The 13,796-nt window shown below is 40.9% G+C and overlaps 1 protein-coding gene across 2 annotated transcripts in view; it reads right to left on the reverse strand.

Moving 5' to 3' along the window:
* Window positions 1–13,796, reverse strand: part of SEMA3D (semaphorin 3D) — a 327,020-nt gene that overhangs the window by 17,725 nt on the left and 295,499 nt on the right. For both annotated transcript variants that reach the window (XM_069765163.1, XM_069765164.1), the window contains 3 exons: window positions 12,104–12,261; window positions 10,564–10,628; window positions 8,408–8,547 (listed from right to left, as the gene is read on the reverse strand). In XM_069765163.1, coding sequence (XP_069621264.1) covers window positions 8,408–8,547; window positions 10,564–10,628; window positions 12,104–12,261 — 363 coding nt within the window. The remainder of the gene's footprint in view (window positions 1–8,407; window positions 8,548–10,563; window positions 10,629–12,103; window positions 12,262–13,796) is intronic.

The following is a 13,796-nucleotide window of genomic DNA, read 5'->3' on the forward strand; positions in this document are numbered from 1 at the left end:
TTTTAAGCACATGCGTTTGCATGCATTTTAAAACGCATGCGTTTTAATAGAAAAACACAAGAATACACACTGATAAGCCACCCCCCAACCCTAACCCTAAGGGATCCTAACCCTAACCCTAAGGGTTAGGATCCCAAGGGTTAGGGTTAGGGTTAAGATCCCTAGGGTTAGGGTTAGGGTTAGAGTCAGGGTTAGGAACCCTACGGTTAGGGTTAGGATCCCTAGGGTTAGGGTTAGGATCCCCAGGGTTAGGGTTAGGGTTAGAATCCCTAGGGTTAGGGTTAGGATCCCTAGGGCTAGGGTTAGGATCCCTAGGGTTACTAGGAATCCTAACCCTAACCCTAACCCTAGCTATTTCTGTTTATAGTGGGTTTTCTAGTTGATTTTGATGATTGGCAGCTGTCCCACACTTCTCATCATGCGTTTCAAAAATGCAAACGCAGGAAAAAACACATGTAAACGCGTCAAAACGCTGCGTTTGTTTTAAAACATGCAAAAACGCATGCGTCTAAAAAACGCAGCGTTTAAACGCATTCAAACGCGTTTTTTCATCACATGCGTTTGCATTTAAAACGCTGCGTTTTCAAACACAAATGTGAAACCAGCCTTATATGGTAGTGTGATGCCGGTCTAAGTATAATGATTTTAGCTATTATTTGCATATTATGTTTATTATGTCCTGGGGTCTGGAGAGACTTCAAAAGATACTAATGGATATTAATTTTGTGTTGTCAAGAAAAACTTCTCCGCAAATCAAATTTCCAGAGAAAATCAGCTTGACTTGGCCATTTCAAATTTTGCCTGATCCGTTCATCTCTTGTAGGATCCATTGTGAACTATTATGATATACTGTAGTGAATATAAGTTTTAGAGATTCGTTTCTTCCCCATTGTCTTATCAAGTGTCCTTCAGCAACCAAAGCATGATAAAAAAAAACCCCTAGCCTACAGTAAAGCCTATAAAGGAATTAAAAAATTCTCTCAACGCCAGATTTCAGAAGTTAAAAGCCTGTGCAAAAGTCACAGTTGTTAAAACATGTAGCCACTTCTAAGCAGTAGTGATGAGCGAATATACTTGTTACACGAGATTTCCCGAGCACGCTCAGGAGTCCTCTGAGTATTTTTCAGTGCTCGGAAATGTAGTTTTTCTTGCCGCAGCTGAATGATTTGCATCTGATAGCCAGTATAAGTACATGTGGGGATTCCCTAGCAATCAGGCAACCCCCACATGTACTTATGCTGGCTACCAGATGTAAATCATTCAGCTGCGGCAAGAAAAACTAAACCTCCAAGCACTAAAAAATACTCGCAGGACCCCCGAGCATGCTCAGGAAATCTCGAGTAACGAGTATATTCCCTCATCACTACTCAGCAGCAGTCCCGAAGTCTAAAATGTAGTCTGAAATGGGTGCAGTTTAGCTAAGGAGGCCGTGGTCAGCCAAATTACAACAAACTTGCTGTTTCATTTTTCTGAAAACTGACAAAAATTGCATTTAAAATCTATGCCAGGCCAAAAGCTATGAAGATTCTATTTCTGACAGCCCATAAGATACACTAATTTTTCAAAGAGGCCTGTGCCAGTGGGCATTTTGTTCCAGGACTGATATGGGAATTTCTTATCCTGATAAATTCCCTCATAAGTGTTTACGCAAAAAGACGCCGTGTCCACATAATCTTAAAGTGCTATAAAAACCCAGAACAGCATAGATGCCTCTTTAAAAAGATCTTAATAGGACTACTGAATAATTGCCATGTACTACAGAGATTGGGGTTGACTTTATTCCCTTCACGACAGGGCCAATTTCTGTTTTTGTGTTTCCGTTTTTTCCTCCCTTCTTCCCACAGACATAACTCTTATTTTTCTGTCCACAAAGACATATGTGGACTTGTCTTTTGAAGGACAAGTTTTACTTTTGAATGACACCGTTTATTTTACAACATAGTCCACTGGAAAATTGGAAAAAAAATTCCAAATGCGGTGAAATTGTGAAATAAAACTTCTGACATTTTCTGGGAATTGTTTTTATCGTGAACACTTTGTTGCAAAAATGACCATGCAATAAGATTCTCCTCATCAATACAATTACAGCAATACCCAACAAATCCATTTTTTTAATTATTTTAGTGGTTAAAACAAAATCAAAAGTTACCCAAAAAAATTGTTTTGGGTTATGTTGCCGTATTCCGAGACCCGTAACATTTTTAGCTGTGTGATTGCTTTGTTTTTTCAGGGAGAGATAATGTTTTTATTTATACCATGTTGAGATGGATGTGCCATTTTTATTGCATGTTGCAGCCATTTTTGTGGAATTGCGGCAACCAAAAATATGTATTTTTGGCATTCTTGATTTTTTTCTCATTAACGGTCTTTACCAATCAGGTTCATTGTTTTCATATATTGATAGATTGGATTTTTATGCATGCAGCGATTCGACATATCTGTATTTTTTATATCTTTGTAATATCTTTATTTTCAATGGGGGGAAAGGGGGTGATTGGCTCTTTTATTTATTTTTTTATACTTCTTAAAACATTTTGTTTTACATTTCAGTTATTGTTGGCCCTTCAGGTAACTTGAAGATGCAATCATCCAATCACTTGTGCCATAGCATCGATGCATAAAGCAAAATTCATGTTCTCCTTCAAAGATTGGCCCCAAAGTGGGTTTCAAGGGAGTGGTGTAATGACAGTCACCGGGGTCATCAGTTGACAACCAGCTGTCAAGACAATTCATCGGCAACCCACGATCATATGGGCGCACTGATGGGAGGAGAGAATGATGTGCACAATGTGTCAGAGATTGACAGCGACATTTAACAGGTCAACAATCGGGGCAGAGCTCCACTCCATCCGTGATTGTTAGGGGCAGGTCGTGACTGTAATACACAGCCGTCACCTGCCAGGGAGAACCCGCTCCATACTCCTGCTGTCTGATGTGCGATGTACATGTATAACAGATGTCATGAAGGGGTAAAAGAGAAACAGAAGGTCAATAAGTTCCTGTGGATTTGCTGTCAGTGGGAATTTAGCCATGCTGCTTTTGCCCAAATTTCGAGAAATCACCACTAAGGCAAGTAAAAGTATGTGTGCTCCATTTTTGTAAATTATTAATAACAATATTAGATTTCACTTAGCCAAATATGAAGTTCTTTGACATTGTATTTCCTTTCACACAGAGAAGGAACTTCTCTGAGTCTTTAAAGTCTTACAGCAGAAGGGCATACATTGTCTTTAGTAAATGTCTTGTGAGAATGAAAAAGTAGTGGCTTTGACATTGATAAAATTGTCGACTGAAGGTTAGCGTGTAGGACTGACACCTAATATAATTCTTTCCAAATGTCTAATTAATGTTACTGCAGCTTTGCCCTTAGTGAGTCTCATGTTTGCACAGAGAATATTTTTAGTAACGTAAAGCCTCTAATAATTAAAGCAGGTCTGTGTATTTTGTTTTTTGTAATACAATTACACTTGCTTATTTTCATTTACAGTCTGCAGAAAAATAAAGCCTAACAGATGGGTTACATAGCTGGAAGGACTGTGGGAAATGTAATGTGGTTACAAATATAAATATTATGAACTGCAGCAACATGTATTATAAGTAATTCGCTTGCAATGTGTCTAAACTATGGCGGATTTACATGCAATATCTCCCTTCTGGAGAGCTAGAAAATGGATCATGAGTAGTGTTGAGCATTCCGATACCGCAAGTATCGGGTATCGGCCGATACTTGCGGTATCGGAATTCCGATACCGAGATCCGATACTTTTGTGGTTTCGGGTATCGGTATCGGATACATAGAGATGTGTAAAATAAAGAATTAAAATAAAAAATATTGATATATTTACCTCTCCGGCGGCCCCTGGACTCAGCGCGGGTAACCGGCAGGCTTCGTTGTTCAAAATCAGCGCTTTTAGGACCTGAGAATCACGTCCCGGCTTCTGATTGGTCGCGGGCCGCCCATGTGACCGCCACGCGACCAATCACAAGCCGCGACGTCACCGCAAGCTATTAACGCGCTCATTTTTAAAAATGAGCGCGTTAATGGCTTTCAAAGACGTAGCGGCTTGTGATTGGTCGCGGCCACGCGACCAATTACAAGCCGCGACGTCACCGCAAGCTATTAACGCGCTCATTTTTAAAAATGAGCGCGTTAATGGCTTTCAAAGACGTAGCGGCTTGTGATTGGTCGCGGCCACGCGACCAATCACAAGCCGCGACGTCACCGCAAGCTATTAACGCGCTCATTTTTAAAAATGAGCGCGTTAATGACTTTTAAAGACGTAGCGGCTTGTGATTGGTCGCGGCCACGCGACCAATCACAAGCCGCGACGTCACCGCAAGCTATTAACGCGCTCATTTTTAAAAATGAGCGCGTTAATGACTTTCAAAGACGTAGCGGCTTGTGATTGGTCGCGGCCACGCGACCAATCACAAGCCGCGACGTCACCGCAAGCTATTAACGCGCTCATTTTTAAAAATGAGCGCGTTAATGACTTTCAAAGACGTAGCGGCTTGTGATTGGTCGCGGCCACGCGACCAATCACAAGCCGCGACGTCACCGCAAGCTATTAACGCGCTCATTTTTAAAAATGAGCGCGTTAATGACTTTCAAAGACGTAGCGGCTTGTGATTGGTCGCGGCCACGCGACCAATCACAAGCCGCGACGTCACCGCAAGCTATTACCGCGCTCATTTTTAAAAATGAGCGCGTTAATGACTTTCAAAGACGTAGCGGCTTGTCATTGGTCGCGGCCACGCGACCAATCACAAGCCGCGACGTCACCGCAAGCTATTAACGCGCTCATTTTTAAAAATGAGCGCGTTAATGGCTTTCAAAGACGTAGCGGCTTGTGATTGGTCGCGGCCACGCGACCAATCACAAGCCGCGACGTCACCGCAAGCTATTAACGCGCTCATTTTTAAAAATGAGCGCGTTAATGGCTTTCAAAGACGTAGCGGCTTGTGATTGGTCGCGGCCACGCGACCAATCACAAGCCGCGACGTCACCGCAAGCTATTAACGCGCTCATTTTTAAAAATGAGCGCGTTAATGACTTTCAAAGACGTAGCGGCTTGTGATTGGTCGCGGCCATGCGACCAATCACAAGCCGCGACGTCACCGCAAGCTATTAACGCGCTCATTTTTAAAAATGAGCGCGTTAATGACTTTCAAAGACGTAGCGGCTTGTCATTGGTCGCGGCCACGCGACCAATCACAAGCCGCGACGTCACCGCAAGCTATTAACGCGCTCATTTTTAAAAATGAGCGCGTTAATGGCTTTCAAAGACGTAGCGGCTTGTGATTGGTCGCGGCCACGCGACCAATCACAAGCCGCTACGTCTTTGAAAGTCATTAACGCGCTCATTTTTAAAAATGAGCGCGTTAATAGCTTGCGGTGACGTCGCGGCTTGTGATTGGTCGCGTGGCCGCGACCAATCACAAGCCGCTACGTCTTTGAAAGTCATTACCGCGCTCATTTTTAAAAAATGAGCGCGTTAAGGACCTGCGAATGACGTCACGGCTTGTGATTGGTCGCGTGGCGGTCACATGGGCGGCCCGCGACCAATCAGAAGCCGGGACGTGATTCTCAGGTCCTAAAAGCGCTGATTTTGAACAAAGAAGCCTGCCGGTTACCCGCGCTGAGTTCAGGGGCCGCCGGAGAGGTAAATATATCAATATTTTTTATTTTAAGTCTTTATTTTACACATCCCTATGGATCCCAGGGCCTGAAGGAGAGTTTCCTCTCCTTCAGACCCTGGGAACCATGAGAATACCTTCCGATACTTGATGTCCCATTGACTTGTATTGGTATCGGATATCGGTATTGGCGATATCCGATATTTTTCGGGTATCGGCCGATACTATCCGATACCGATACTTTCAAGTATCGGACGGTATCGCTCAACACTAATCATGAGTTATCAATTCAGTTCCCCCCAAATATTTAAAATCTTAGATCACTCTTTGTGAACTTCTATAACATATATATATATATATATATATATATATTATATTCAGAAAAATGAACCTACCATATATTATTTTACTGCTTCATGACAAGCGACGGAAAAGTGGCCACAGCCGGGTACTATAGATCCATCCGCTATGGATTTGAATAGTGGTGGTTGTGCAGTTCCCGGCCGCAGCCACTATTTTATTGGTGGAGTTGTGTCACGCAGCTCTGCAACTAAGCAGATGTGGTCACCGCCGACACCAGGAACAGCTGATCTGTGACACATAACCACCATTCAGACATTAATCAATTTTCGACATCGGGTGTAATAGTACGCCGATGTCAGACTCCCTCCCTTTGATGTGGGCTCCGGCACTGAGACCACATTTTTCCGGCACATGTCAGCTGTTTTGAACAGCTGACATGTGCCTCTAACAGCCGCGGGTGGAATTGCGATCCACCTTCGGATGTTAACTAGTTAAATGCCGCTGTCAATCTCTGACAGAGGCATTTAACTCGCGCTTCCGGCAAGGCGATCTGATCATCGCCTGTATATAGCAGAGCTGATCGGAGGTTCTAGTCTCTCCTGAAGACTATTGAAGCATTCAAAAAGAAAAAAAAGTTTTTAAAAATATAAAAAAATAAAAAAGTTCAAATCACCTTCCTTACTTCCCCTTTCAAAATAATACAATAAAAAAATCAAACATACACATATTTTGTATTGCTGCATTCAGAATCGTTAGCCCAATCGTTAAATGGCATAACGGGAAAATAGTTAAACGCCAGAATTAAATTTTTTGGGTCACCGTGGTATTGCATTAAAATGCAATAACTGGCGATCAAAGATCGTATCTGAACCAAAATGGTATCACTAAAAACATCAGCTCGGCATGCAAAAAAAGCCCTCACCCTACCCGAGATCAAGAAAAAATAGAAACGGAACGGGTATTGGAAAAAAATTTTTTTTAACAAACTTTGGAAATTTTTTTCACCAATTAAGTAAAAAATAACCTATACATGTTTGGTGTCTATGAACTTGTAATGACCTTGGGAATCACAATGGCAGGTCACTGTTAGCATTTAGTGAACATGGTAAAAAAAAAGAAAAACAATTGTGGGATTGCACTTTTTTGCAATTTCACAGCACTTGGAATTTTTTTCTCATTTTCCAGTACAAGATATGTTAAAATGAATGGAGTCGTTGCAAAAATCAAGCCCTCACAAGATTATTTTGACCAAAAAATAAAAAAGTTATGGCTTTGGGAAGAAGGGGAGAAAAATAACGAAAATGCAAAATTAAAAATACCACTGGTCGTTAAGGGGTTAATGACCTATCCTAAGTGTAGACCATCAAGGTTAACATCTCGGACAACCCATTTAATCCATAGAATTGCTTATATATAATTTATGTAAACCTACCGGGGGCATCCATAAGATATAGGGAATGTCATGGGCAATTCCTTCTGATTTAAAAGGGGGATCTGACTGTATGAACTGACTGCTGCTAAACGAGGGGAGTTCTGATAGCCAGACCAAAATATATTATCCTAAGGAACTAATAGAGCATTTGCCTGAAGCTTTTTTTTTAATTTCTGTCATGAGTGTGGCAAGTAATCAGAATCCCCAAAAGAACCATGAAACTGAGCCCACCCCAGGACACTAAAGCCTATGTTATACATTAACAATATAGTAATAAAATCCTATTTTTTTGTTTTAATTATCAACAAGTTTTCCATCTTCTAGCAACAGGCCCACGGCTTTCTTCACCTCCTCTACTTCTGTGTTAGAGAAATTGAGCCACTTAACTACCGGGAAACACTGACGAAGTCCATGTATAAATGATTAAGTGACAGACAACTGCACAAAATAACATCTGCTTAGCAGCAACTGTTTGATTATACTCACACATGTATGATATGACTGGTGATAACGGATAGTTAGTAAATCCCATGGGACAAAATTACAGTAATTTGGCCACGATAACTGTAAGTCCAAGCAAAGACTATCAGCTTTCATGGTTTTCATGCATACTGCTAAGTGATACGTTGTTAATTTATTAGTGAAGCCCGTCAGCTTTACCCTATAAACTTTACTGTTAGGAACGAGATGTGTATTATTCTATTACAGCCTCTTCACTGTTTAATATAAAAACCCTGAAACAATAATAATTTATAGTCCTTTATTTAATCAAATCCCTTCATGCAGCATGATTTATTCTCTTAACCTGACCTTAAGAACTTGGCAAAGAAAAATCATTTATCAGAAAAGGTTTTCCTACATGTCATAAAAAAATGAAATGGAAAATCATACAGGATTGGGAGTGCTTTCCTCTGGTAGAGATAAATCGTTTCCAATAAAGCATAAAGCACATTTACAAAGGGAAGGACACACAATTTTCGGTCTTATGAGATCTGATAATAGTTCCATTGTAGACGTACAACCAGGATGACTTACCTCTTCCTGCCGCTCCTCCCCTCTCTGCTGAATAAACCATCGAATAGATGCTTGCTGTGACTTAGGAACACATTCAAGAAAAGTAGAATTCATCTCAACACCAAAAATGACTTTTTCCTCAGGAGCTTCGTTCGAAGGCTCTGAAAGAGATATTGATGTAAAGTCAAGAAAATGCAATCAGTTCTTAATCTTCTTGTAAAGAGGTGAAAAAAAACAATACAATGGGCTGTAGATTGCGTAGATATAGACAAGTGGGTTTGTGCACTGACCTTGCAAACCCATATGAGCAAGTAGGAACATTTTAACGCAGGCCATGTCAGTTTTTTTCTACCATGACCTTACCAGTGCTCAAAATCCATGCCAATACTAAAATTACTCAGCAACATCACTTACATGTGTCATCAGAACACAACGTCATATTATACAGATGCAGGTGTATACACCTTGCCCTGAGAAATATACTTTAGCATTAACAAAGCGCAACCACACAGTTTGCCTTGTGCAGCGACATTACACAAGCTGCTATTGAATTCTTTGCAAGCCAAATTAGTATTATTTGAAAAAAATATCAGATCAGCTGTCATCTGCCCCTAACAGCCACGGTTGGAATCGTGATCCACCCGCGGCGGCTAACTGGTTAAATGGCACTGTCAATGTCTGACAGTGGCTTTTAACTCACAGAAACCGGATACACATCTTAGCTCTGCCCATCAGCGCCCATGTCACATAACCGTGGGTCACCAATGGGTTGGCATGGCAACTCGGGGTCTGCAGAAGACCCCTGTGGTTGTCGTTGCCAAACTGCTATGAGCACCGCCCCGGTGGTTAGAGCTCAAAGCAGATGAGCATTTTTGTTACACAGAGCAGGGCTGCAGACACACACAAGCGATCAGATAATCAGATAATCGCTGCTTCTGGTCTCCCACGGAGACTGTTGAAACAAGTAAAAAGTTTAAAAAAAACAAAGTTTAAAAAAAAATTAAAAAAATGTATAAAGGTTCAAATCACCCAGCTTTTGTCCCATTCAAAATAAAACAATAAAAAATACACATATTTGGTATTGCTGAGTTCAGAATCGTTCGATCTATCAAGATATTAAAATAATTAATCTGAACGGTAAACCACGTAACTAGAAAAAAAAGTGAAAATGACAGAATTATGTTTTTTGCAATAAAATGCAATAATGGGCAATTAAAACATCATATCTATCCTAAATGTCACCCTGAAGACAAAACAGGGGTGGAGGGCACCATCAACAATAACAAAAAATATAATAATAGGGGATCTACCCAAGATATGCCAATACTGGATCAAGCGAAAAGAGGAAAGAGACATACCATATGCTGGGGAACACCCTCAATACATAACTAACTATTTTTAGAATAGAGTGCAAAGAACAACACACACAACAAAAAATACATAAAAACATTAAAAACAATGGATAAACAACCCCATAGAGAGGTGAAGCCCTCTAGGAATTGGACATATAAGTCAAAAACGAATGATAAGGGTATTGCATGTTACAATAAATATATACAAGGACAAATATACAGGCTACAACTGTAGTATGTACACTGATCAAAAACATATACATGCTTGCATTGAAAAACAGAGCCCCACTGCCTGAATATTATTGAAATATACCTTCCCAGCACAAATAAATCTGTTATTCTAGAGGTATAATTAGGGTTTATAAACTATTCAGACGGAATGGAGTAATCTAATATGACCAGCCGAACTGCACATGAAAATAACAAATGTCATATATATATATATATACACAGCATGTAGCCATATGGATAGACCACATGCGTCAGCCTGATCTATGTATCTGCCAAAATGGCCACAATATAAGTCTCATCAATCATGCCCAGAAAATGTGCAAACCCAAATCAGAAGTCTGAGGGGGGTCATAGACCCAACACAAGTTGCCACAGCAGAGGCTTCATCAGGGGTAAAAATGAAGACCGGGGGAACACCGGACCGGGGCGTGTGGTTGCATTGAAATACATGCAGCCGCAAAATCCAGTCCCGAGTGCCGGCGACAGTGCCGGTTATTGATGCGCGAGTTTCTCGCATCACACTCGCAAGTGTGACCCCGGCCTTAGTGTCAAATATATCTGTTCACATTAAAGTACTTTGCTTACTATACTTACTGTCATCTACATCCCAGCACTGTGTTAGAGGATCCCCATTTTTCACGTCTTGTCTTCTTGAACGCCTTGGGAGGAGGAAACACTTGAAGTTAGTGATGTCTCACAGGCCATACTGTATCTTGTGAATTATACTGTTGCATTTCTTAGTACTTTTTTTATATCATGCAGATTTGCATGTACAGGGTGGAGCGTGGTAATTTGCTTTTTTGCACTGCATGCTGTGGCGGCACTGTCGGTCGAAGAGAGGGGAGAGTGGGTGTGGCTTACAGTGGCTGATGGGAGATTTGTATTCCTTTGCCTTTCAGTTGCCATCATGCAGTGGACACGTGAGGAGAGGTCATTTTGTGTTGAAGCGTATTTTTCAAATGCCCACTCGATCATTGCAGTGCAGCGTGCTTTTCGTTTACAATTCGCTGTTCCTCCACGCGGACGTGTTCCTGGACGGCAATCAATTGTAAATTGGGTGAATGCATTCAGAACAGCAGGGAATGTGTCATGTGTACGAAGGGGACCTGAGAGAAGGATTACAACACCACAAAACATCGAGAGAGTTAGAGCAGCAGTACTGCAATCTCCGAAACGCTCTGCTCGGAAGCAATCATTTGCTCTTGGCATTTCAAGACATTCTCTCCACCGGATTCTTCATGATGAACTGAATTTTCACCCGTATAAAATGTGCGTGGTCCAACATTTGTCAGCATGGGACTATTTGACACGGCGGACCTCTTGTGAAGACATGTTAGCAACGATACCCCGTGACGCAATTGTGTTTTTTTCTGATGAGGCACATTTTCACCTCAGTGGGTGTGTAAACAAACAAAATATGCGTTACTGGAGTGAAACAAACCCCAGAGAAGTTCACGAGAGACCTCTGCATTCGGACCGCGTCACTGTGTGGTGCGCCATATCACGAGTAGGCATCATTGGTCCTTACTTTTTTCAGGATAATGGTCGTGCCATAACTGTGAACTCCGAACGGTACTTGTCTATGATACAGGATTATTTTCAGCCGGCTCTTGAGGCAATGGAACTAGAGGATACATGGTTCCAACAGGATGGTGCCACTGCACACACAGCGAGGGTTACCATGAATTGTTTGAGGCAAATGTTTCCTGGACGGCTTATCTCTTTGAGGGGAGATGTGAACTGGCCAGCACGCTCACCAGATTTAGCCCCATGCGATTTTTTCCTTTGGGGTTACCTGAAGTCTAAGGTGTATATCAACCGTCCCAACACCTTGGAAGACCTAAAGAACAATATTGAAGCTGAAATTGGCAGAATACCAGTGGACATGCTTGTTGGAGTTCATGAAAACTTCAGAAAAAGTATGCAGCAGTGTGTGGATAGCGAAGGTCGACATTTGCCAGATACACTATTTAAAACCATGTAATTTAAAAATTCCATTACTGTTCAGTATAATTAAAATATAAAATAAATTTTTCTAATGATCATAATTTTTTTATTTCATTCCCAAATCAGCAAATTACCGCGCTACACCCTGTATAATATGCTTCCAGTAAATAAATTCTCTATGATTTACCTTTTCAATGTAGGTATGTATCTTGAACAAGAATTTCCATCCCAAGCACAGTATGGGTCTCTTGCAAGGCAGCAGTCTGTGCAAGCTTTTCCATATGTATCACACCTATGTGGTGACAGCTGAACCAGACCATCCTTGGAGGTAATGTAAAGCTGGTGCTACAGTGAAAAATACAAATCTGGTCAAAAGAATCTAACAAATATGCACTTTGCAGCTGGCAAGGTGCAGTGGAGCAAGAGAAATGTAATAACATTGGACAATACATTAAAAGGGTCATAAGAAATTCGAAATTTACATGAGATTCAGTTGAATGCTGCAATGCTAGTCACAGGCTATGGACAACTGTGGCCCTATTTCTGGAAAAAAGTAGCTTTGTGTTTCTGATATGACTCCTTTAAGCTGGTTCACACTTCAACATACACAGTTCAGGAATAGACTGTGATGGTGGACTTGGCTCTGGGCCTCGTGACCTGAACTGAAACCTTCAGACAATTTTTAGTTTCTACTTAAATGCATGTAATTGGGTCTAAAAATATTACATATATGAGCTAGCCATGAGTGTGCAGTGGAAAATGTGTAACTCTTTAATCTCCCTTGTCTGTGCTTTCGTTAGGGATTTATGACCATAGACTACATCAAAGGTGAATATGCAAGGAAACAAAGAACCTGTAAAAACCAAATGGTACAAAAATGTAAATGGGATTTATTTGCAAATATGATTTTTATTATAAGTATATGCATTGCATTTAAGTTTAAAGACAATATCTCTATAGGTGGTCAACCCCTCAGTTGAGACACTGCAAGAAATTCTATTCAGGTTTTATGCACTTATATACGTCTCTGGAAATACTAAGTGATAAATTAGATATAACCACAATTACATCTATCACAGTAGTTGATGACACACATATTTCTTTATTTTAAACATTTATGGTTCATCCGTAGGGAACGTTAAACCTCTGGGACCCACATTTCAGAAGGGAGCTTGCTCAACTAACATCCCGGCTTTTGGAATATTTACTGTGAATGGAGAGTTGGCATGCTAAGCAATCTGTCAGCAGGTTTTTGCTATGTAATCTGGAGACAGCATGAGGTAGTAGAGTCAGGCTGTATGTTGTTGTTGCCACATAATGAAGGTTTTATAACCAGAAGATTAACACTGCCCAGACTAGCTCCCTTTTGCCAAGTTGTCCGACCACGCCCCCTTCATTGATAAGCAGCTCACTGTCAATAGACAATGTACACAGAAACCTGGGATGTTGGCTGGATTAGCTTTCTCAGCTCTGCTACTTGAAACATTTAAAAACTCTGTCAGAATAGCTACACCCAGTAAACTAAGTGATACATCTTTGGAATCTGAGTCTCTTTTCCTACATTTTACGCTGCTTACATGTGAGGTAGCAAAAACCTGCTGAGAGATTGCCTTTAACATGTAATACAGAAACCTCATTATGGAGATACGTTCTGGCTTCCAGAGGTGGTACCTAGATCTTTCAGAAATTTCAGACATATGCCATAAATATCCTATAATTGTCTAAGATGGGAAAATCTAAGGCCTCAACAAAGTATTGAAAAGTTAGGAGCCAATTTGGAAATAATGTTCATCATTTTCACACAAATATATCATACTAGATGGTGGCCCGATTCTAACGCATCGGGTATTCTAGAATATGCATGTCCACGTAGTATATTG

The sequence above is a fragment of the Ranitomeya imitator genome, chromosome 4 (assembly GCF_032444005.1).
Source record: "Ranitomeya imitator isolate aRanImi1 chromosome 4, aRanImi1.pri, whole genome shotgun sequence".
Lineage (NCBI taxonomy): Eukaryota > Metazoa > Chordata > Amphibia > Anura > Dendrobatidae > Ranitomeya > Ranitomeya imitator.